The 22755-nt window shown below is 35.2% G+C and overlaps 1 protein-coding gene across 1 annotated transcript in view; it reads left to right on the top strand.

Annotated features, from left to right (window-relative positions):
• Positions 1–22755, top strand: part of ARMC3 (armadillo repeat containing 3) — a 60622-nt gene that overhangs the window by 12121 nt on the left and 25746 nt on the right. The window contains exons 4-11 of the mRNA XM_075082662.1: positions 4541–4658; positions 6560–6685; positions 8430–8498; positions 8796–8971; positions 10346–10540; positions 11338–11521; positions 16788–16940; positions 17065–17170. Of these exons, the coding sequence (XP_074938763.1) occupies positions 4541–4658; positions 6560–6685; positions 8430–8498; positions 8796–8971; positions 10346–10540; positions 11338–11521; positions 16788–16940; positions 17065–17170 (1127 nt within the window). The remainder of the gene's footprint in view (positions 1–4540; positions 4659–6559; positions 6686–8429; positions 8499–8795; positions 8972–10345; positions 10541–11337; positions 11522–16787; positions 16941–17064; positions 17171–22755) is intronic.

Here is a 22755-nt window from a genome sequence, read left to right as displayed (position 1 = left end):
TTTCTAGGTAAAGGAAAAGGAGTTAAGAATATTAAAGGTATTGGTAATGCTTCTAAAGACACTATGAAAGGTGCAAGGATAAAGCAGACCTGTAGTCAGTTAATTCAAATTCAAAGGATATTTTTTAAATGACAGCATGATTAAACAATACAATAATAGCAGATAAATACATCCTTCAAAAGGTGAAATTTGCATCTAAATGGGAAAACAAAAAAAAAAATCTTTGCACTCACAAAGTAAAATCACAATGTCACAATGCACCAAAATATTTTGGGAGAGAACTAGTAAGGATACAAAATCTAGCAATAAAGCTTTTCCAAATTTACTAGAAGCAAGAAGCTTCTTAAGGGGACACTATTAGGTGATTAAAGTCCTAAAAGAAGAGCAAAATTACTTATTTTTTGTCAGAAGACAAAGCTATGTAGCAAATCACTAAAACAAATGTGAAGAAATTGCCCAAATATGAATAAATAGTATTTTCCCAGGTTGTCTTCTAAGTGAAAAATAACTAAAATCTGAAATTGTGGTACTGTTGCTTAAGCTATTTAATACATACCATTTGTACTAGAGGAATGGAAGGTAGAAAATTTCATTTTCAAAAAGAAATACATCAATAATTACAGGCCAGAAAGTTTGTCAGTTTATCTTCCATGCTGTGTTAATTGGTAGAATTACAAAAAAAAAAAAAAAAGCTTGGATAAATATGATAGTAATGGGGGAGAATCAATATTGCCTGTGTTGGGGAAAGTTTGATTGCTGAAATCTATTTGAATTCTTTAGAGGAGTCAGTGAGCAAGTGGATAATGGTGATCTGGTTGATACAGTTATTTAGCTTTTTCAAAAGTTTTTAGACCAGGCTCTTCACTCACATAAACACTAACAGGTGAGAAGAAATTCCTCTACTGGCAATAATGTCTGGTTATAAAATAGAAAGCAAAGGTGAGAAAACAAATTACTGTTCAGGTTTTGTAACGGAGAGAGGTTGCCAGTGGAATGTCATGGGGCTCTATTTTGCAGCCTCTGTCATCCAGTCTATCAGAATTAATGTAGATGCTTTCATGAAAGTGGCAGCCAGTTACTAAGTAGGCAAAAGTGAATAAATACATCATTTCAAATTCCAGAAATAAAAGGCAAAACACCATGTCACTAGCAAATGTGTTACACATGCACATGTTGAACACCATTAACAGTTCTGGTCTTTCCATCTCAAAAAAGGTACAGGTGAACTACAGAAAGGTACTGAGAAAGACAAGAATAGACAGAGTGGCTTCTGTATTAGGAAAACCTTTTCTAGGTTTCTTCATCCCCAAAAGAAAATGGCTGTGAAGAGGAATTTCACAGAAACTTAGACAAAACAATTAATATAGAGAGAAGGCAAATGGGTGTCATTTATTCCGCTGTTTTTTATGGTGAATGAACTGTGGAGGACAAAATTATCAGGTGTTAGTTTTAAAACAAAGAAAAGGCGCAACTATTTATATGGCTATTATACTATGATACTTGTGTCTCAGAATATTAAGGGTGGCTGCAATACAGGTGGTTTAAAAAATTATTTACCAAATTCACTGGTGGAAATAATTTCTTGGACTTCTTGAACACAGAGATAAAATCACAAGCTCACCCATTCTCTGGGTTGCAGAGTGCTGGAGTCTGGGAGGGAATACAAACAAAGTTTAATAGTCTGCTTGCCCACAGCTGTTACTGGCCTTTGCTGGAGACAGGATGCTGGGCTAGATGGGTCTTTGGTCTGACTGGAAACATATTTATTTATTTTGTATTACCTTCAATTTCAACTATGCTAAGTTGATGGAAGCAAAAACAAAAACAAAAAAACCAAATACTTTGCAGTTTCTAATGGCTTTGAAGTCACATGTACACAAAAATCATGATCAAAGACATATAGGAGTTTTTGAATTATAGCTTTCTTTTTCATTTAACTTGCTTTTTTCTTAATACAAATTGAATGTTGGAAATGTTGTTGCTTGTAAACCAATTAAATTTCTGTGTTTAATACAGGGTTGTTTGCAACTTCAGGCATATTATTCTAGTATATAATCTGTCCTGTATGTGGCATTAAGGGAAGAGTCTGCGATGACTGCATGGAGCATGCCTTGATTTTAAAAAAAAAAAAAAAAAAAAAAAAGAGGGGGGAACTCTTGCTATGCTGGCATTATGATAAGCAAAAGTCACATCCAGTTCTATGGTAGTTTGATGAACAGTGTTAGATCCCAGCAAATCACTGACCTGCTCAGGTCTCTGACTTCTTAAATATACGTTGACTTCAATGACCCTTCTTACAGTGTTTTCAGCACAAAATTGCTTTTAATAGGAAAGTGCTTGTTGAGTATTTCAGACAATAGTGGTGAATATAATGTCTATACAAATGGGTAGAGATTATACCCATTTCACTGTGCTCATGTGCCAACCTGTCATTAAATTCTAGGAATTATCATTGAATAGTAGCTTATATATTTACTTGTGAACATGAGAGGTAATGAAAATGGAGCAACCTAATAGCATCTTTGGTATTAGATCAATGTAAATAAATGAGATTTAAAATTCTTATTTCATATCTCATTTTGTATTAAACTTCATCTGAGATCAATCTTCACATTTATTTTTCTCTGGAGGGCTAACAGCCTTTACTAAAAATTACAGTTTTATCCCATTGCCGAGTATTTGGCCAGACCCAGGAGATATGTCTATGCTTAAATCAGCAGTAACCTGGAAGATCATGTTCTGTCCACACAAGGACACAAATGTGCAGAAGTAGAGTAGTATGCGGGTGGCTAAAGGGGCTTTCAGTCATCTCTTAGTTCTCCTATATGCTTCTCATACGGGTGGAATCAGCAAACTGGGTAGAATGAATGCTGCTGTGATAAACAGAACATTTTGCCTCCTTATAATTTAAAAAGAAAATTCCCATAAAGAATTCTATCATTTTAGGCCCGTCGTTATGATGTAACTTGGACCGCTGTGCCCCATTTGGTTTAATTCTTGTTGCTGAGTCATTATTAAGCAAAATGACTTATTGTACAGTAAGCTGATTGTATTTTCTTTAATAAGGAGCTTGTTCCACGACTTGTCACATGCCTCCAGCTTGTCACAGCAAGCGTGAAGTTGGACAGCGTGTTCAGGTTTTCAGACCTGCTTGAAGCTGGGGACATCAGTTAAGCACATTAGCCAGACAACCTCTTAACTGTTAAGGAAACTTGGATGGTGATCTTGCAGACTGTTAAATTGTGTGATATGCCTCATGGAAGATGATGAAATTACTTAGGTTTAAGAAACTACCCAAAATATGAATGTATAAGTCTGGGTACTAGTATCATATTTTGCCTTATTTTTTAATAAGTCAGAGGAGGGAGAAGAAAAAAAGGCCTCCTCTCTATTCATTTTCCTTCTAGCACACACATAACTTTTTTGAAGGTTTTCTCCAAATAATTTCCTTGCTTGACAACTGACTTGTATGTGTCTTCATGCCCTTATTGTTTAGCAACATGTGCCTCTCATGTAACTATTAGAGGGTTTTTTAATGAAGTAAAACACATAATATACAGTTTAAAATTGATATGGTATAAATATGAATTGTAATAATATTTTAAGTAATTTGTATTGCAATCTTAAATGATTAATCTGCTGTATTTTAAAGATAAATACATTCATATTGAGAGACTGCACAACTCCAGTATATAGTAGTTTCTGTATGTAGCACAGATACTTCATAGGCCTAAACTGCGAGGACAGAAGACAGTTTTTGGGTATTAAAAATTATTTTAAATATAAATAAGCTTAAAACTTTTTAATGGGTAAAGTTTTCAGAAATCCTTGAGTCTTGTTAAAGAGTAAAAGACTTTTTTAGAAGGTTCCCTTTCTCAAGTGATGTCAGTCCCAGAGAATCTGTTAAGAGGGTGAAAACTGCCAGATTTGTTAGAAGATTTCTCTCTATATGAGAGAGGTCAGAAGTGAAATGAACACTTTGTATCATTTCTAGCTGGCTGAGCAGGGATTATATGATGGAAATAACTTCAGCTAGTATAAGAACACGGTAAGACAGTGAACTGGGTTCACGGAACATACAGGAAGCATCCTTTTATTATTTTAAAGCAACCACAAAGTGCTAATGTCACAGAGTAACCAAATCCCCTTCCTGGTACAACACCTAAGTTCATAGGTTCTGTGCATAGGCTTTGGTTCCAAAGCCACAGAGTGCTGTTATACGTGTAACAGAATTACATAGTCTGTTGCCTTCAGGATTTCCTAGATGTACAAGGAAGTGTCAGGGTTTTCCCAAAATCTCCATATGGGATGAAATCATTATAGTTGGAAGTAAATTATTCTTTCTTAGTTTTCAACAATGTCTCAAATTGTTATTAAAAAATTGAATTTTCTCAAGTAAATAGCAACTTATGTTAATATTTCTAACCCAGTGTAGATCTCAAACTAGATTTTTTTTTTTTTAATGAAATGTGGGAGTCTACTGCAGCACATGGGAAGGCTCAGTATAAATCAAGCTATTCTTTCTTTTTTTGGTTTGTAGTTTGATCCTTTATTGATTGAGAGCAAAACAGCAGCAACGGTTGTGCTGATGCTTGGTTCTCCTGAAGAGGAAGTGTTGGCCAAAGCATGTGATGCTCTATATAAATTTGCATCAAAAGGTTAGTCTTTTTGCAATGAGCTTTCCTTTGTGTTGCTTAGTTTTTTGTAGTAATTCACAATTTTTTAGTTTCCTAGCACTAAAATCTTCATTTCATCTCAGAGGTCTCTTTCAAGGTTTTGAGGGCTTTCTGGAATATCTATCAAACCTGTATTTGCAGTTATAAAGAAGTCCCATCGTTTGTGTGAAGGAAGCTTTTATCATTTTGTTGTAAAGTTTTACATTCTGTGTTGAATGGAGCTTGGTTTAGGTGTAACCCAGATCTGTTCTTTTATGAGCAACAGACCTGCATCTGGGAAAGAATTATCTTTTTTATGTTACAGTTTGAAAATTCTATAATAGTGTAGTTATTTTAAGGTTCAGTTTTCAATGAAAATTACTTTTTAGCCTGTTTCTGTTATTTTTGCATGTATCTCTTATGTCAATACTTTTGTGACAGATGATTTATTGCAGACCACTCACCCTCCTTCATCAAGCTTATTTCTGTATGTGTAGGGAATCTAACAAGATTCCAAATTTTCCAAGGGTCCCTGTATTTTCTATAGCTAAGCGTCATGTTTTGGGTACCCAGATGATGACTATGTAGCAAAGGCTCAAAATTGTGTAGCATATAATTTCCTAAGTTGTCTCCTTCTCATTCCATGCCAGCCACTCAAATTGGTATACATTGGTAGCATTCTTGGTAAAATTAATCTGTTTTAATATTAATTTCCATTTAATCTTTCTTTAGAAATTGTGGATTTATATGCTGATTGTTGTGCCGATGGCACTGCTGAAGTTGTGAGAGAAGAGCGGCTTTGACAGTTGGCATAGGATCATTGGGTTCTGAAAGATGTTTACGTTCAGCTTAATGCGGCAAGCTTGGCTGGGGGCATGCAACCAAATTTTGAATATGGGAAGAGAGAATTTGGACTGTTGGGAGACAGCTATGAGCCGTGCACACCACAAACTCTTGTTGGCTTCTTCCCTGCTGCCCGCAGTAACATATGGTGTACTGCAAGAGGACAGATACTTTTCTGTTTCTACTAAATAAGTAATCCTTTAAATTGTTAATGTAGATATTCCTGCAATCTTCCAGAAGACTAGACTGTAACTTTGCAGTGTGGCACAAGAGGAGTTGTTTTCACTTTGCAGTTAATTTGTTTCTTGGATGTTGCTAGTAAATGAAGTCCCATCCCTCAATAAAAAATAGTTCTTGTGTTTTAATTGTGTTTTGGCCTGAGAATGAGCATAGCTCTCCAGTTTCTTCTCACATGGCTTACTTGTAGCCAGAAAGGACAGGCATGGTTCATTAGAAAATGAATTTTAAAGCTGTTATGGGAACTGAGGAGTAGGTTTTGGATTTTGTTTCTTGGGTTTGGGGGTTTTTTTGAGTGAGCAGGGACAGAAGGCTGTAATACAAAATGCTTCTGTTCTTTGCATGGCCAGCATGCAGCTACAAAGTGCTCCATTCTCAGGTGGGATTTAATGAGCCAAATCCTGGTAGTTGCTTCAGTTGAGGAGTGGTACAGATCCACAGAATAAATTAACTGTTATTTTGAGGAAAATAAAATTATGAGGCAAGAAAAAAGAAAAATAAAATGAGGTTCTTAATGATATCATTCACTTGTACTTTGCTAAATAGAAAGCTGTCCTTTGTACTACCACTGCCATCTCCAACAAATGAGTTGAGTTGTCCAATGGACAGAAGCATCCTTTGCTTTACAAATGTGAATTAATCCTTGATACTATTTGGCACATGTTTATTTAGGGTATAGATTAGATGATCTCCCAAGGTTGTGTCTAGGCCTTTGTTCTTTGATTCTAGAGTCCGATAAGTGGTTGGTAGCTGTTCTACGTTGTTACATTAGAACTGTGAGCTTGTTGCATTTTTACAGAACTTTTAACCTAATTACTCTTCAGGTGATGAAAACAAACTGACCCTTCTTGGTCTTGGAGCAGTGGAACGTCTGTATAAACTCATCTCACATGAAGATCCAATTGTACGCAGAAATGCAATCATGGTATTTGGCATCATGGCTTCTAATCGTAAGAGTCTCCATTTTTTAATATTTTTTCAATGCGTATGAGTGTGGTCACCAAAGCAATAGGTGGCCCATCTGAAAAAATCCTGTATTAACGGCCCAGAATAAAGGAACAAATTCAGCTAAAGTGAACTCCACTGATTTTGGAAAAAAATGATAAGAGAAGTTAATTTTCCTGCAACCCTTATTTTTGTTTTTATGGGGCCAAATTGAAACAGTTTAATACTGGAATTGTGTTTGTCACGGAAAGCGGATTGCATAAGATGCCCACCAATGTGGACAGGACACACACTTTTTTTTTTTTTAACAAAAACTGGAAGAGAAAGATAAAGTAGTATTTATCATCTACAGAAAATGCTATGGTTAAACATCGTTGTTACTTGAGGCATTAGTGTAACTACAGTGATAAGGAAGAAAATGTGTTAAATTAAAGTAGCTAACTCAAGGACTGATGGCAAAAAAAGCCCTGAACTAATAAGCATTGGCATGCGTATTTACCCAGCTTCTTTGGCAGGTCAGTGCTGCTGTAAATATTTTGTTATCTGTATCTGAGCTAGTGAAATTCAAGAGGTCTTGATTATCTCTGAGAGACATTGCATTCACAGCAAGACAGTGTATCTACTGTAGCCATACCACTATTAAATTATAAAACCACGGTATATGCAGATTTTCTTGTACATTTTTATAAGATGAGAATGAATGTTTTACACCCATGCTAGGTGGCTGACTGCCAGATGATCAAACTGCAGAAAGTGGTATGTAGGCACACCTGAAGATGAAAGAATAAGTGACATAAGGTTGAGTTTCAGTGGCTGTTATTGTTACATTGATTCATAAACCTATATCTAATTAATATAATTAATCAGGTCTTATTTTGGTAGGTGTCCTACTCAGTTGTCTTCCATGGTGATATCCTAACCACTGTTCAAGTCTTTTGCTACCTGCTTTTCAGGTAGCATTGGACCTTATATTCTTTACCTTACTTTCAGCTCAGCATTAGCATATGGTCATTCCCTTTAGACGCTGGCTTCCAACACTGCTGCACAAACATGGAATTGAAGGACTGAAGATCTCCCATCTTAACTGAAAATTCAGCTCATACCTTATTTTCCTTACATTTCAACACTGTAAGTGTTGATACTAACAATGCAGCTCTGTAAGATCACATGAAGTCTGTCCCAAAGAATGGTTTTAGGTTATTCTATCCAGTGGTTGTGGTTTTGCTAGTTTGCCATTGACAACAATAAAAATGCATTCTGAAAGTCTTTGCTGTGATTTTAATAAGACCTATATAATTCATGTTTTCAATTTGCAGTGTGGGCTGTGTTAGCATAAAATTAGAAAGTGGTGGCTTGAAAATTCAATAGTGGAAGGATTGCTTTTAGTTTGATAATTTTAACCACAAATAATTTTAACTATTGGGACATTTCTTTGACAGCTAAAACTGTGAATTATTTAATCAGAACCTGCTAGAATCAAATATTTTGAATGAAGTTTCAGTGAAGTCTCAATGAAGTATTGAGGAACTTTGTATACATCAAATGTCGAAGAATGCCATGTGGTACTTGAAAATCTCCTGTATGTTTTCTGGGCCCGTTATGATCTTGGTATAACTTCACGTGTGTGTCATTCTCAGTCAGATGTTTTTGTCAACCCAGGGAGTAACCATAAGTACATTTCTCTTGGAGCAGAATCTGTTTCTTTCTTGCCAAACGGAAGACTTCATATTTGTATTTATTTCATTGCAGATGATGTCAAGAAGTTATTGAGGGAGCTGGATGTCACAAGTTCACTTATATCAGTGCTGGCGCCAGAAGGTAGCTTGCAGTATTCATTCCTTGTGCAAAAATACACTCAGGAATCATTTATGATTGCTATTTGATCAGACAATTTAACAAAATCTTCCTTGTAACTTATGATTTGTCATACTACATGTTAAATAGGTAAACTCACTGAGTAGTGTTTTATGTTGTACAGATGGAGCAACATGTTTATGGAGATGTCAGGTATGATTAACAGCTATTGTTTATTGACTTCAAGTAATGTTTTAAACGACTGTTTGGTGAACTGTGCTGATTAAAACTTTATCACAATATTTCTTTCCCCCCCCCCAGAAGATGTAGTTATCCATGAATTTGCTACTCTGTGTCTAGCACATATGGCTCTTGAATATACTACAAAAGTACAAATATTTGAGCAAGGTGGATTAGAACCACTTATCAGACTGCTGGGTAGCCCTGATCCTGACGTTAAGAAGAATTCAGTTGAATGTATCTACCTCCTGGTGCAGGTAAAGTTTGTTGTTGTTTTATTAGAGGCAGAGAAGCACTCTCCTCCCCACCCCCACCATCCTCTGTGGGGTTAATAATGTTAAAATATTGGTTCCTTTACTCTCCGGTGTTCATCAATGTATTTGAAAACATTACACCCAAGTCCTTGATTGTTACGTTAGTTATGAATAAAGCTGATTTGACTCTAATTCTGTTGAACTTAATGCAATTATCCATGCCGTACAGCAATGTAAGTGAGATCAGATTCAGATTTTTTTAATTAAGTATGAATTATATTTTTTTATAATTTTATTTTATAAATTTTATATATTTTTTTTATAATTTTAACATTTTCTTATTTGGAAAATGTTAATCTCGGTAATGTCAGTTATAACCTGTCTCTCCAAAAGATTGGAATAATCCTGTAAAGTAAAGAACTAGCAATTGCATTGTGCCTTGTTCTGGCCAGCAAGTCCATAGCCACAATTTTGAAAATCTTTTTAATGATAGGTGAATGCTGTCAACAGCTACTTGCCATACTGGGAGGAATAGATTTGTTACTGGCCACTTTCACACTCAGCACTAATGTCATCCATATGCTGCTTAGCAAAAGAATGGTGCATTTGTATGGCAGTTCTCTTCCATGGCTTAAGCGAATCAATTCAATAATGAATTCAGTTTATAACTCTATCTCTTTTGGGGCATCAGAGCATGTCTATTCAGAATCACATTTTACTCTTTCTCCTTTTTTACTATCTCACTGTCTTTGTTGCAGGGTATATCTGGATAACTGCACCTGGTGCTTGCTTATATTGATAAGGATAATTGCATGCTGCACATGTGCAATAAGCTATTTAAAAGTAAATTGTAATTTATTTATTCTTTTTGTATTGTAATATAATCTACTACTGTCTTTTTATTAAGCTGCATATACACTGTTTGAAGTTGAAATTTTAAATTGTCATTTTATAATTACTAAAACAAAAGAAGATATAACCAGGCAACCACAGTAGAGTATGAAAACTATTTTCCCCCCACTGAGGTAAATAAAAAAGATTAAACTAAATTTAAAGAACTTTCTCAAAGAAACATGTACGGTGAGACAAGCATGGCAAAACCAAGAGTAAATAGGCTTCCTTAGACAGGACTAGATTCTGTAGTGTGTACTTCAGTCATGCAAAAAAGAATCTGAATTTAAGATTGCTGGAGCTTGATTATATTTAGTTTTATTCTTAGCTGAAAAGAAAGAAATCTCCAGAACTGGAAGTTCTGCAATATTGACTCACATTTGTGTGTTTGAAATCAGATTTTTGGTGTTCTTTCTGTAAAGTCAGGAACTGATGTATCGTTACATTCTGTATTACTAACGTTCTTTGTTGAATATTTTACTGCAGGATTTTCAAAGCCGTGCTGCAGTTCGTGCACTGAATGTAATCCCACCCTTGCTGGAACTACTAAAATCTGAATACCCAGTTATTCAGTTGTTAGCCCTTAAAACCTTCGAAGTAATTAGCAAGGACAGAGAAACCAGGATAATACTGGGAGAAAATAAAGGATTAGATTGTCTTCTGAAGATACTGGAAACCAATGTACAGTTTACTTGCCTTGAAAGTTTTTTGATCTTGGTGATAATGGTTGTATGACTAATGAGAAATATTATTCATGTTATGGAAGAGTGATAAAAGAAGAAAGAGCTCCTTACTTGGAGCTAACTATGATAGAAATAGGAGGAGCTAGAATACCTAGCTTCCTAAGAAAGGGAGCAGATGGATTCACCAAAATGTTTATATTTGTTTTATTGCTTTATTGCTATTAGTAATACTGTTTTGCCTTTACTGTCCATTTCTCAAGCTGTTGTAAATATCAGAAAAATTCACCATATAGCTTTTTAACAATGTTTCCCAAAATTTTTTATTATATGCTGAACTCTGGTGCTGGTTCCTAGATTGAACACTAATTTTTTTTTCTGAATTTACTTTGATATCAATGGTCTTAAACATAATTTCCTACCTTGGAAATGTCATTGTTTATGTTATTATGAGACTCATTGTAGTGCTTCCTGGGTTGAGATGTCACCATGGGAAATATAATGCATAGAGGAATTTGTGAAGTTTTTGGAATTTTAAGATGACCAATCCTTTCTGAATACCTGCCTAACCCACACTGATATAAATGAGAGACTTTGGGGTTTTTTTACTGTTTTGATAAATTGTGTTGCATCCTAAGGCACAGCAAAGAAATTGTACAAAAACATGAGTCTGAACAAATGTACTTTGCAGTATAATAACCTGTCCAAAAGAAAATTATAACAATTGTCCTAAAAAATTAAAAGCCACAGATATTTTAATCCTGATTTGAAAGTTGTTTGGGTTTTTTTCCTTATTAGGAATTCAGCGATCTACATGTGGAAGCTCTTGCCGTGTTGGGAAATTGTCTGGAAGATGTGCATATTCTGCAACTGATTCAGCAGACAGGAGGCCTTAAAAAGCTACTTTCCTTTGTAGGAGTCTCTACTGTTCCTGATATTCAGAAGAATGCAGCAAAGGCAATTACCAAAGCAGCTTATGACTGTATGTGATTTTTTAAAAATCCATGCATGTGAATTCGATAATGAAGTAAATTTTCATCCAGAATGAGGCCATCTTATCTGGTTGAGGGTAGTACTTGTGCTGAGGAAAACACTGGCAAGAATGAATTACAGTGGTGAATCTTGGCAGTCAGAGCAGCAACTGGACGCTAGGCTCTCTACTTATGAAAATGTTAAGATTTTGCCTCAATTTATTTTTACATGTAATATATTCTTGCAAAATGCTGTCCTCAAAAAGGAAAACAGAGCTCTGGAAATATGCTCTTTATCTTTTGTTTAGTGATGCCAGGTAACTGCCATCTTAAGCCACCTCTGCTGGCACTATTTCTCATTGGTATCAGTTAAGGCTTAATCACAAGCTTAGTTCCTTTTGCATACAACTGCTCGTCTAAATGTCAGGCAATTTCAAATACAGATTCCTTTTAACAGGGACGTGAAAAAAAGCCTTTCAAATGGCTTGCAGGTTAATATTCCCAGTGGAGTTAAATAGTTTCATTGTCATCTTTTATAATTATTCATCCTATAGTTCTTTTTTTATATGCTTTTCTTTAATTCCCCAAGGAATTCTGAATTAGGCAGAACATGCTCATCACTTTTGCCCACAAGGATGCTCTTTAAATAAATCTACATTTGAAATTCCTTCCATACATTGGTTTCTGAGTTGCAACATATGCCTAGTAGTACTATATAGCAAAATGCAAGAAATAACATACTTCTGTCTATAGAAGATTTTAATTCTGTCAAGGGATTTTGGTGACAATAACTATGACAGTAGAGCTTAAATATTTCATTCATATTTCTATCATCTCGTGGTTGAATCATGGCTTTAATTTATGTGCATTTTACAAATGTGTTACCTAATTTAATACAAGGCTAAAATAATCTCTCCTTTCTGCAGTATTTCAGGCCTCCTTTCTTCTCTGCCCATCTTATCTTTCCAATTCTTTTCTCACTTTTCTTAGTTTGACATCCTGAATATTTGTAATTATTTGGATTGCAAATGATATATGAAAAGAGTGGACTCTACCTTTTCTAGTATTCTGTGGGTTTCTGTATGCTTTTATCATTATCTATTGGAAGCTTTGCAAGTCACTGAAAATTATTTTCATTAATATTTAGGTGTCAAAGGTAGGAAGGGACTTTCTTACACCAGTATTTTCTTTGTGTATTTTCCTGTATTGTGATTTTATTATGCTACTTAGGACTGTCAGTATCATTTTTATAGTCTTGTGACAGGCTTGTAAGTAGTATGCTAAGCAGATTTATATTTGCTCCTACTACTTTCTACTCCGTATTACTCCTTTTTCATATTTATTTTCACATAAGCATAGCCTTCTTTTCCTCTTTCACACCTTTTTCAGTTTCTGTGGCCTAATATTTTAGCAGCTGTTAGTAGAAGCATGACTGAACACAACATTTTTAAAACACAGTGGCAAGAACTAGACATAATATATTATGGTACTGCCTATGATCTTATATCATGGGATGTTACTATCAGTGAAGATGCATCATCTTGTCATACTTCTTTACAAATGGAGTCAATGTGGTTTCATTATAAAGGTTTGCTCTCTTCTTCAGCCTATGACAGTTGGTATGGGTGCAGCAAGCTGGGAAAATAGATCAAAAGAAGATTTAAAATAGTTGCTTCCAAGCTGTAGAATTGTGCTGACAACCAGTTAGACAAAGGGCAACATGTTGTACTGGTGCAGTGGAAAACACAGTCCAGTAAACTTGCTGCTCAACATGGCCCCCAGAATTATTGAATTTATTTCAGAAACATAGAGCTACTGGTCTAAAGTCAGCCTTCCAGTAGAAAGAAAAGTGGCATTGGGGCTATTTTAAGAAATAGTCCAAGTGCGAAATAGAGAAATTTTTGCAGTTCTTGTCTGTTTATTGGGATCCTGGTTGTAAATATACTAAACAGCCTATGCAAACTGCAACATTAATGTATACCTTACTAATACTTGCCTTGTTGTAAATCCAATATAATGCCACAAAGCTCCAAGTTCTTTTAAGACTTTTTCATTAAATTTGCAGTAGCCATACAGTAGCCCACGTTCTTCAGCTTTGATGATAGTGGTTGTACTTTACGAACATTTCCTGCATACTTGAGAAAAAAACATACTGCTTTTCATTGAAATGAAAAACTTAACTTCTGCTATGATAGAACAGGTATCTATCTCTTTTTTTTTAATCCTGGCAGTGGAGTATAGGGCAATGTCTAGTTTTAAAATTATTATTATTATTGACAGATGGAATTCAGCTTTGTTGTTTTTCCTGACAGATGTGATTATAGTGAAGTTTTGGTTTATGTCCCTTTCAGCCCTTTGGAAAGGCACTCTTGTAATTTTTTGTTGTTGTTGTTATAAGACAGGTATATCCGTTAAGAGCTATTCTCAATCTCAGAATAAACTGCATGGTACAAACACTATATTCAATTTTAAATAGCATCTTTAAGATGCTGCTCTGTTTATGTAAATTAAAATTGATCATATTTCAATACATCATCATTATCCTTTTGCCCCTGAAAGTTTGTGTGGTTCTGTAACATAATTCTGAATTTAATATATTAATTTATCAATGGTTTTATTTTGTATGCTCAGAATTACAGCGGTGAATTTTACTGTGATTCCCTCCTTGCCCAGCAAATAATGCAGCCATTTCAGAATGCAAAATATAATTTAATGCTATAAATTATTGTATATCTGTGAGTGGGTTATCTGGACTGTTGATTAAAGAGGGCCTGACTTTCCCCTGACAATGCCAGGCACACCAGCAACAACAAAATACTATGAAGGGGATATGGAGAGAGGGATGATCATGCTCACCTGAGTTTGGCCTCACTCTGCCAAACTTCTGGTTTGAAGGTCTTCCCATTCTTTACATGCAAATCTTTTCAAAAGGGAGCGTACTAAACATGCTCAGTAGCCTGATTAACATATGTTTTTTCATAATTTATTTATCTGGGTTATCTCAACTGGGTTATCAGTGAGAGGTCATGATATTATTTAACATTAACTTTTTTTTTACTTGAAATTGGTATAAATAACTCCATAAGATGATGACAGTGAGCTGAATAGGTGATCAGTAGAACTCTCACCATGATTTTGGGGTAAAAAAGGGAAATAGGAAAATATATTGAAAAACAAAGGTTGGCTCATGATGGGGTCAATGCATGGAAGACTGAACAGAATTGTTAGTACTACAGACACTCTTAGTTGAGGGTGCCTGAATATTTTATTTTGTGTGTTAAATCAATGTTTTCAAATTACATAGGGGTCAAGCAATTCATCACTGTAAATAGGGTGTTGGCACTGACATGAGAAGTTCTTAAGTACAAAGGATGCTTTTCAATTGTATATTCTTTCTTTTCTGTAGTAAAAGCCAAAGGAAACAACTCATACAGAGAGAGGATCAGCAGAAAATAATCATCTTTTGAATAGAATTGGCACCTGGATCTTAAAATACTAATAATTTTCTTCTATCTGTATAGCTAGCTAAATATAGATGCATACTGTTTACTATAAATTCAAATCCAAAATCTGTTTTTCACATTATTGAAAAAGTCTTTATTCTGTTTAAAATATTTTAAGTCACTATTTTCACTCATTCAGAATTGCATTGTTATTATTGTTCTTGTTATTATTTCACATCGGCATAAGTTATCTTTAAAATGAAACACCCATCATCATAACTGTCTTTAAAAGCAAGAATAATTTTTAAGAAAATCTGTATAGTAATAAGTAACTTGCTGTTCAAAGACCAAATTACTGAGGCATGAAGAACCTCTAGAGATCATTATTAGGGATTATGGACTACTTTGGCAAGCAACAGGCCAGCGGCATACTTGATGACTTGTCAAAACGGTCTGTAATCCCAATTAAGGCCTTCTCTTGAGAGCTGGCTGATATGCATCAAGGCTGTGGCCAAGGTTCTGCTGATGCTTAAAATCCTCCCTGTTTAATTTGTTGCATCTTTTGCTTTGTGATTTCAGTTGTGTGTCTCTGGTGGTTCTAAAAATATTTAAAATTGAGCTAGAGAGGAGAAAATGGCTACCCGTTTCATGCATGTGCATCGGATCATTTTGCCCTAACTAGATTTTCAATCAAACTTTCTTTTCATTGGCTTTGTGGACTTCTATTTCTTTACTTCTATTGACTACAGATTCAATTTTATTTAAAACAAAACTTCCTATATTTTTCTTTCCTTTTAAATTTTTTTATTTGTAAGACAACAGTCCAAATGAGGGAATGATCCTTCAAAGCCATCAGTAAGCACTGGTAAAGTTTCCAAATGTGTCGAAATTGGTTCCTGAATTTCTTTGACACATTCAGAAATTTTACCATGTAGACACAACTTCAAGGATGTAATTAATCTGCTTCAAATTATGCGTATGATTAAATGTTTATTAACCCTTGTAACTGTAGAGCATCTATACTCTCCAGTGCCTTTCTCACTGAGAAAGTTTCACTCAGGGCTCTTTCTAGCAAACACCTACACTTCTGATCTCATACATTTTGGGGTGAGTGAGTTTATTAGTATAATTGTCAGATGTCTGTAGATACATTGCAGATGCTCGATGTTGTTACTTGTGTAGAGGACGGGAACATCTATGTCCTTCCTTAGCTGCTGCAGATCATTGCAGTGTAGGTCAGCAGGGAACCCTGTGTCACTAGGCTAAAGTATGAAATTGAAGTTCTTTGCAAATTGTGCACTAAAGAAGAACTGCAAGCTGTGCAGAATTTCAAATCCAATTTTTAACACCTCTTGTCTTTTTTTGGCTATTGTCGTATATTAACTGTATTCCACCAAGGTCAATTGTACATTTACTAGTATGTTCTTCAATTTTATGCATTTGGAATTCATTGGCATGAACTGAAGTGAGCATGATCCTAAGTATGATCTGTTGAATTGGAAAAGCTGTTTTCATCAAGCCTGTATGCATTCTGCCATTTTAAGTCTTACAGAGAACAAACTTTGCATTCTGTTGGGCTATGTATGTTTAAAGCTGTATCTAATAGTCACCTTTTGGGCTTGATTCAGAGTTCACTGAAGTCTAATGGGTTTTGGATTGGGTGCTTTGTGCATATTTATTTATTGCTGGTGTCTCTGTTGCCAAAATGTTTCCACTTCCATGCTATCAAAAGCCAGTGTCATGTTGGAAACAACTATATGAAATCAAATTTGTGTCCTTTCACTGATTTGGAAAATGAATGCAGATTCATGCTATTGTTCCCTTTCATTTAAAGCTGAAAACAGAAAAATCTTAAATGAGGAAGACGCTGAGAGGTGTCTCATAAACCTTTTGGAAATTGATAATGATGGAGTTAAAGTTGCTGCTTCCCAAGCAATTTCTGCCATGTGTGAGAATTTAGCTAGCAAACGTGCATTTGGACTCCAGGGTAAGTAAGGTGGAAAGGGATGAACTGAGAATCTGTGCTCTTCCTTTTATAAAGAGCATATTATAATTTTTCAGATTGCCGTGGTTTACTTAAAGATTCATGTACACAATTATTTCTCTCAAAGGGATTCCCCAGCTAGTACAGTTGCTGAGCAGTGACAATGAAGAGGTAAAAGAAGCTGCAGTGACAGCATTAGCTAATTTGACAGCAGCCAGTCCTAGTAATGCAAGGTGAGTCTGCAATAATTAAATTATTATTTAAAACACTAAACACAAATGATAATATTTTGATTTTTAAAGAATGCCTCATCTTGTCCTTATCCTACACGGCAGGTCTGTTTGAATTTGACTCTGAGGCTCTTTTTGGTGCTTGTGAGTCATCTGGAATAGGTTGGTTCTCATCAGTGTTACAAGAGTTACACTATCTCTACTAACGTTTGTTTTATCAAGGAAAGGTATGAAGCAGATGTAATGAAAGCAGAGATATAAATCATGTTTTGAAGAGAACATACGAAGAAAATATGCCTTGTAATCTAAGACATTCGATGTGGGGTAATTTTTGGAAATTCAAAATCAGTAAGGTATCCTTTAAAATTTGATGGTTCATGCAACTTTTTTGACTGATTTCAACCCAGTCTTTGAGGGAGATAGAACTCAGATACTCTGAATATTGTCATTGTCTTTCTCTTTCTTTTTTCATTGTTTCCCAAGTAATAGAGAATGGTCATAGTGCATTCTCTAATAGAAAAGAAGTGTAACTTCGGTGTCCAAAACAACTAACAAAGGATGGTTAGCTGACTGAGTGGCAAAATAATTTTATCAGCTAAATTCTACTGTCAGTTACAGAGTTCTGTTACCCCAACTCTATTAAAAGTTCTGTTCAGGGAAAAGAAACAGAGCGGTCTGACGTATATGAGCAATCACATGTAACTAACAAACCATAAAATAAAATTCCTTAAAAGTTTCCTGGAATATACTCAAGGAAGTTGTAATCCATTCACATGCATTCTTTGAAGTGAAAAAGTAAAACAACTCCGCAAATAAATTATTTGTTTCAATTTATTGATTCAGCTCTAATAGTCACCAATATTCACTTAATGTTACCAGATGGGGCCATAATTTAACACAAGAGAATAATATTCTGTTCTCAGATTCACATAGATTTTTTTTGTCTGATATTCTGCTCTCCTCATGTCCGTGACTCTTCAGTTGGTGTCAGTGGGAGTCATACACACTTAAAAAGAGTACGGTATTGGAGTCTAGGGGTCAAACTTTCAGCCCCGCTACAGCTGTTTTTCGTAGCACAGCCCTTTGAGGTTTCATATTGTGAAAAGGGAATCTCTGGAGAGTTTTGAGTTGGTGTAGCAGCTTATGCCAACTCATTCTTTTTTTTTTTTTTTTGCCAAGGAGATAGTCAGGACATTGTTTAGCTCAACTGCTGGAACAATTCTTTGAGACCTCAGGCAGGGAAATAGCTGTCTCTGTTCCTCAGCATTATAATGGAGACCGTATTTGTTTCTTGCTGGGCAGAGTCAGGAAATTGTAAAGGTGGCTTACATACACTTCTCTCTCTTTGCAATCCAGCTTCCAGTACAATATGGAAGCACCAGATAATCTAATCACAGGTCTTCTGTGAAAGTCAGGAAGCAATAATTTACATTAAATATGTATATTGGATGAATGCCATGTGACTATATAATTACTTCAAAGCTTCATTTCTAAATCAAAACCATTAATAAGTCATAGAAGGGTCCAAGTGTGACTAGGATCTATAAATGAATATATAGAGTTGAACCCTCCGCTGATAGAAATTGGTATAGTTCCAGCTCACTGACTGAGTATCTGGCCCATATTTATTTTACATTCACATAATAGGAAAAAAATAGTTTGGAGAAAATGCATTCCAGATTGAGTTACCGTAGTCATATTTCATTCTGGAATATTTTGTGTGTGTCTTGTAAACCACTGAAAATAAGTGTATATATAATGAAGATGCTGATATACTTTTATAATTATGTGACTTTGCTGTGTAATTATGTTCACAATATTCTGGTCCCAAATGAGACTAATGAGACTAGTGCCCTTTTATTGGTTATATATTAGATTCTTGTTATACACCCTCCAAGAATATTAAATCATAAAGCTAGTAGTAGCAGGGAGACTTTATGTGGCAAGAATAAAATGGCTACAGTAAAGGGGAAGACTATTTACTAAAAATGTTTTCACTGTTTACTGGCCAGCCAAAAATTCACTCTTGTTGAAGTCATATATATGTGTTCTGCCATATTTCATGTCATGTGCATTTTTGCATGTATCATATTGACTGAAGGGTGTGTTCCTTGCCCTTTCATTTTGTACAGCATATATTACAGAATGTAACCAGAGCGCAAGACTATTTTTGCTGGAGATTTGTTCTTCTTGTTAGGAATATTTGGTCAATAAATGTTGTCTGCTTTTCATATAATGTGGAAAAAAATACAAGTTAAAACAAATTGTGTAATTAAGGCTCCCACAATAGATAGCTCGTAAGGATAAGTCTTCCATTGATTAATAACACAAGAACAGCATAGGCAATGGGCAATACTACCCCCCACTAATGTATATTAACCTTGACCTTTAGGTGCTTCCCCACAGCAATGAAAGGCTAGCTCTATACCCCTACCCAATCAATCCTTTGTTTCTCAACTGAGACAGCTAATAAAGGTGTCAAATATGGTGGAGGTTTTGTAATTAGAACACCTGTTCACGATGAACGGGACAGAGACCAGCTTGTCATTTCACACAAGTCCCCAAGCAACCACAATTTGGCAAAAATAAATTAATGAATGATTCTGGCCCCTGTAGTATTTTAACCAAAGATCTAGAGCAGAAGAGAACATGAGTCCCATACCAACTGTTTAAGTTTTCAGGTTTACTGGAAAACATGGATTTTCAATGTGGTCTCTACCAGAAGACATAAAAATTACTATAAATAACTTTTAACCTAGTTCAGCATTTAAGCTTTTGCTGCAGAACTGATGTTGTGTCACGCTTCAGTAGCACATAGAAAAAAGTACAGCAGTCCAAATGCCTCATTAGTTTACAGATTGGCACCCCCAGATGATGCTTTTATCAGAATTTTATCACAAAGTATTGACAGAATTTCAATGCTACTGTATATTGATGAAAAATTCTTTGTATACTTGTTGATAATTAGGCTAAATAAAAGCAAAATTGCAAAGTATATCACACTTTAAAATCCCATGTACTTATTTTAACACACAGTAAAGGAATTACTTTGGGATGTTACAATCTGATAGCTCTGAGGCCATCCTTGTTATATGTGTCAGAATTTGTTTCTGTGAGTCTGCTGCTGGGAAGAAGAGAATTATGTTCAGCTGGGTATTTCCATCCACTTCACATTTTTTAATCCAGAACAATAACTTGCTTTATTGAAAATTGTATGCAGTTCTTTGGACAGCAGAATGCCATTTTAAAGAATCTGTGAAATCTGTCTATTTTTGATATGTCCAGGCATCGGGAAATGTAGGCACAGTCACTTCAATAAAGTATATTATGCACAAATTGAAAAATGAGACACAAACAAAGAAGCAGCAGTGCCATCTATTGGACAGAAAAATAAATTATTCTGTGCTATACAACTAACTACAGAACAAATGTTTTACTTCTGTCTATTTTTTCCTATTTTTAATAAATTATTTTTGCTTTTCATATATATAGGATAAGCTAATTGTGTTAAATATAAATATGATATTAGTTAGAAGTCACACATAGAAATAAGATCTCAAGTGTACCAGTCAGTCAGACATTCCTTTGACCAGCTCTTTTCTTCAGTATTGTAGCACGAATGCCATTTCTAGTAGCTGAATTCATAAATCTGGCAATGACTGAATTCTGGGCACCTAATGAAGTTACCACTAAAGAAAAACATGTGCTCTGAAATTTAGAGCTTTGTACTGGACATGAAAACTAATTAACAGCTTCAATAATATTTGTCTTATATTGTTTATTTTAAGTGCAAAATTTATAGACTTCAGTTAGAGTTTGGTCTGGGGAAGAAAGAAAGGAATGGTTTTTGTTCAGCTGTACTAAGGGCTACAGGAAATTGTGGTACACAACAGACTTATGATCTGGCAAAATATTTCTCCTGGGGTTTATAATTAGTGTCTTGTTACATATTTCTAAGTATTGTATCTGGATTCAAGATAGTGAAATGTCATCCCAAAAACTGCATGGTCAGGAAGCTTCATGCTATTCAATTTTCTCACTCTTGAATTCATCACGGGAATCAGTGGACCTATTTGCATTAGCAAAATTATGTATGTATAGGTAGTTACAGGGATTATTACAGCATCTGAATGTGTGATTTCTTGTATGTATCAAGATTTTCAAGATTTGGGAGTAGGCTGGGGATAGGAAGGTAGCTTGGGAATTCATTGTTTATGGGCAGTACCAGTGAGGAGACAGTGAGTTCTTCCCTTGACTTCAGTGGGTGTTGCATCTATTCCAAACTGAATGTCATATACTGATCTAATGACCTAAAATACATCCTCAGTCTATTCCGTGTGCATAATCCTCACCTGTAGTGAGAGCCTCTCACCTTCTTTTCAGTACCCACAACAGATTTTTGTTGGTTTTAAGATGGGTATGGCTGTCAAGGAATAAATTTAAAGAATGTCCCCTTTTCTTCCATTTCAAATTTTGTTATTATCATTAGGAAGGAAGGATTATTACCATTAGGTAGTAATATCGCTAGGTAGTAATCTTCCCCATTAGAAAATGGAAAATTTAATCATAGCTTTTCTCTTTCAAGACTGTAGATGGAACCTAATTCACATGAATGGATCAATATTGAAGTGTTGGTATTATGTAAAAGAATACATTTGCATTAATATATGTGATCATTTATGAGAACGGGAACAAAAATTTCTGGTACATGAGAGCTACATTTAAAAACAGAAATAGGTAATAATCTGCTGTATAATTTTTGTCTTTTTAATGGCTTAATAGCTCTTTATAACATAAGTTTGTGTTTCTGAAGCAGAGAATCAACAATAGAATGCCGCTAGCTCTATTGTGTAAAGGTAATATGTTTTAATACTGACCCCTAGTGACAGAATTATATTTTTGAGTTACTGTGCTCCAAGGTAAAGGGATTTTGTTGGGTTTTGTGCTTTGTGGTGGTGTTTTTTACATTAGAGCCCATTCTGCTGAGCCCATATATAACTACAGTTAACTCATGCCATGAACAGATTCTTATTTTGAGTTTCTCTTACTGCATATCCGTAGTGTGAATGGTGCTTTCCAAAGAAAAAAGACAACATGGTCATTACCCAAGACCTCACAAGCTTTTCCTTACAAGCTACATATTGACTTCCATCGAAAACTGCAAAATGTTTTATGGTAAATTTCTCCCTTGGCAGAGAAGCTGAATCAAGGCCTAATGCTGGGATATCGCTCAGAAATGGGTTTGCACCATGACTTTAACATCACATCAGACATCAGATGACTGATACACAACCCAAGGACAGTACCCTAAATCAAGACCTACTGGCAGGTGCAAAATGTTTCACTCGGCCAGCTGTTGGTTTTGTCGCTTAAATTTGTGAAGATATGGCTATGGAGAAGTTCCTCTGTACACTCAGGCACTGTAACTGCATTTTGTTCCCAGTACAGCTCTTTCACAAAAAAAAAAAAAAGTTGTTTGTTTTTTTAAACTCTGTTGCCTGTGAGGGGTTATATTGAAGACAGAGGCCAATATAGAGCATTCATCTCCATCTAACAGAGATCTCATGTCACAGCATCCTGAGGTGCAT

The sequence above is a fragment of the Phalacrocorax aristotelis genome, chromosome 2 (assembly GCF_949628215.1).
Source record: "Phalacrocorax aristotelis chromosome 2, bGulAri2.1, whole genome shotgun sequence".
Taxonomy (NCBI): Eukaryota; Metazoa; Chordata; class Aves; order Suliformes; family Phalacrocoracidae; genus Phalacrocorax; species Phalacrocorax aristotelis.
Note: the sequence above shows the minus strand (reverse complement) of the source record. Positions and strands in the feature narration are given on the sequence as shown.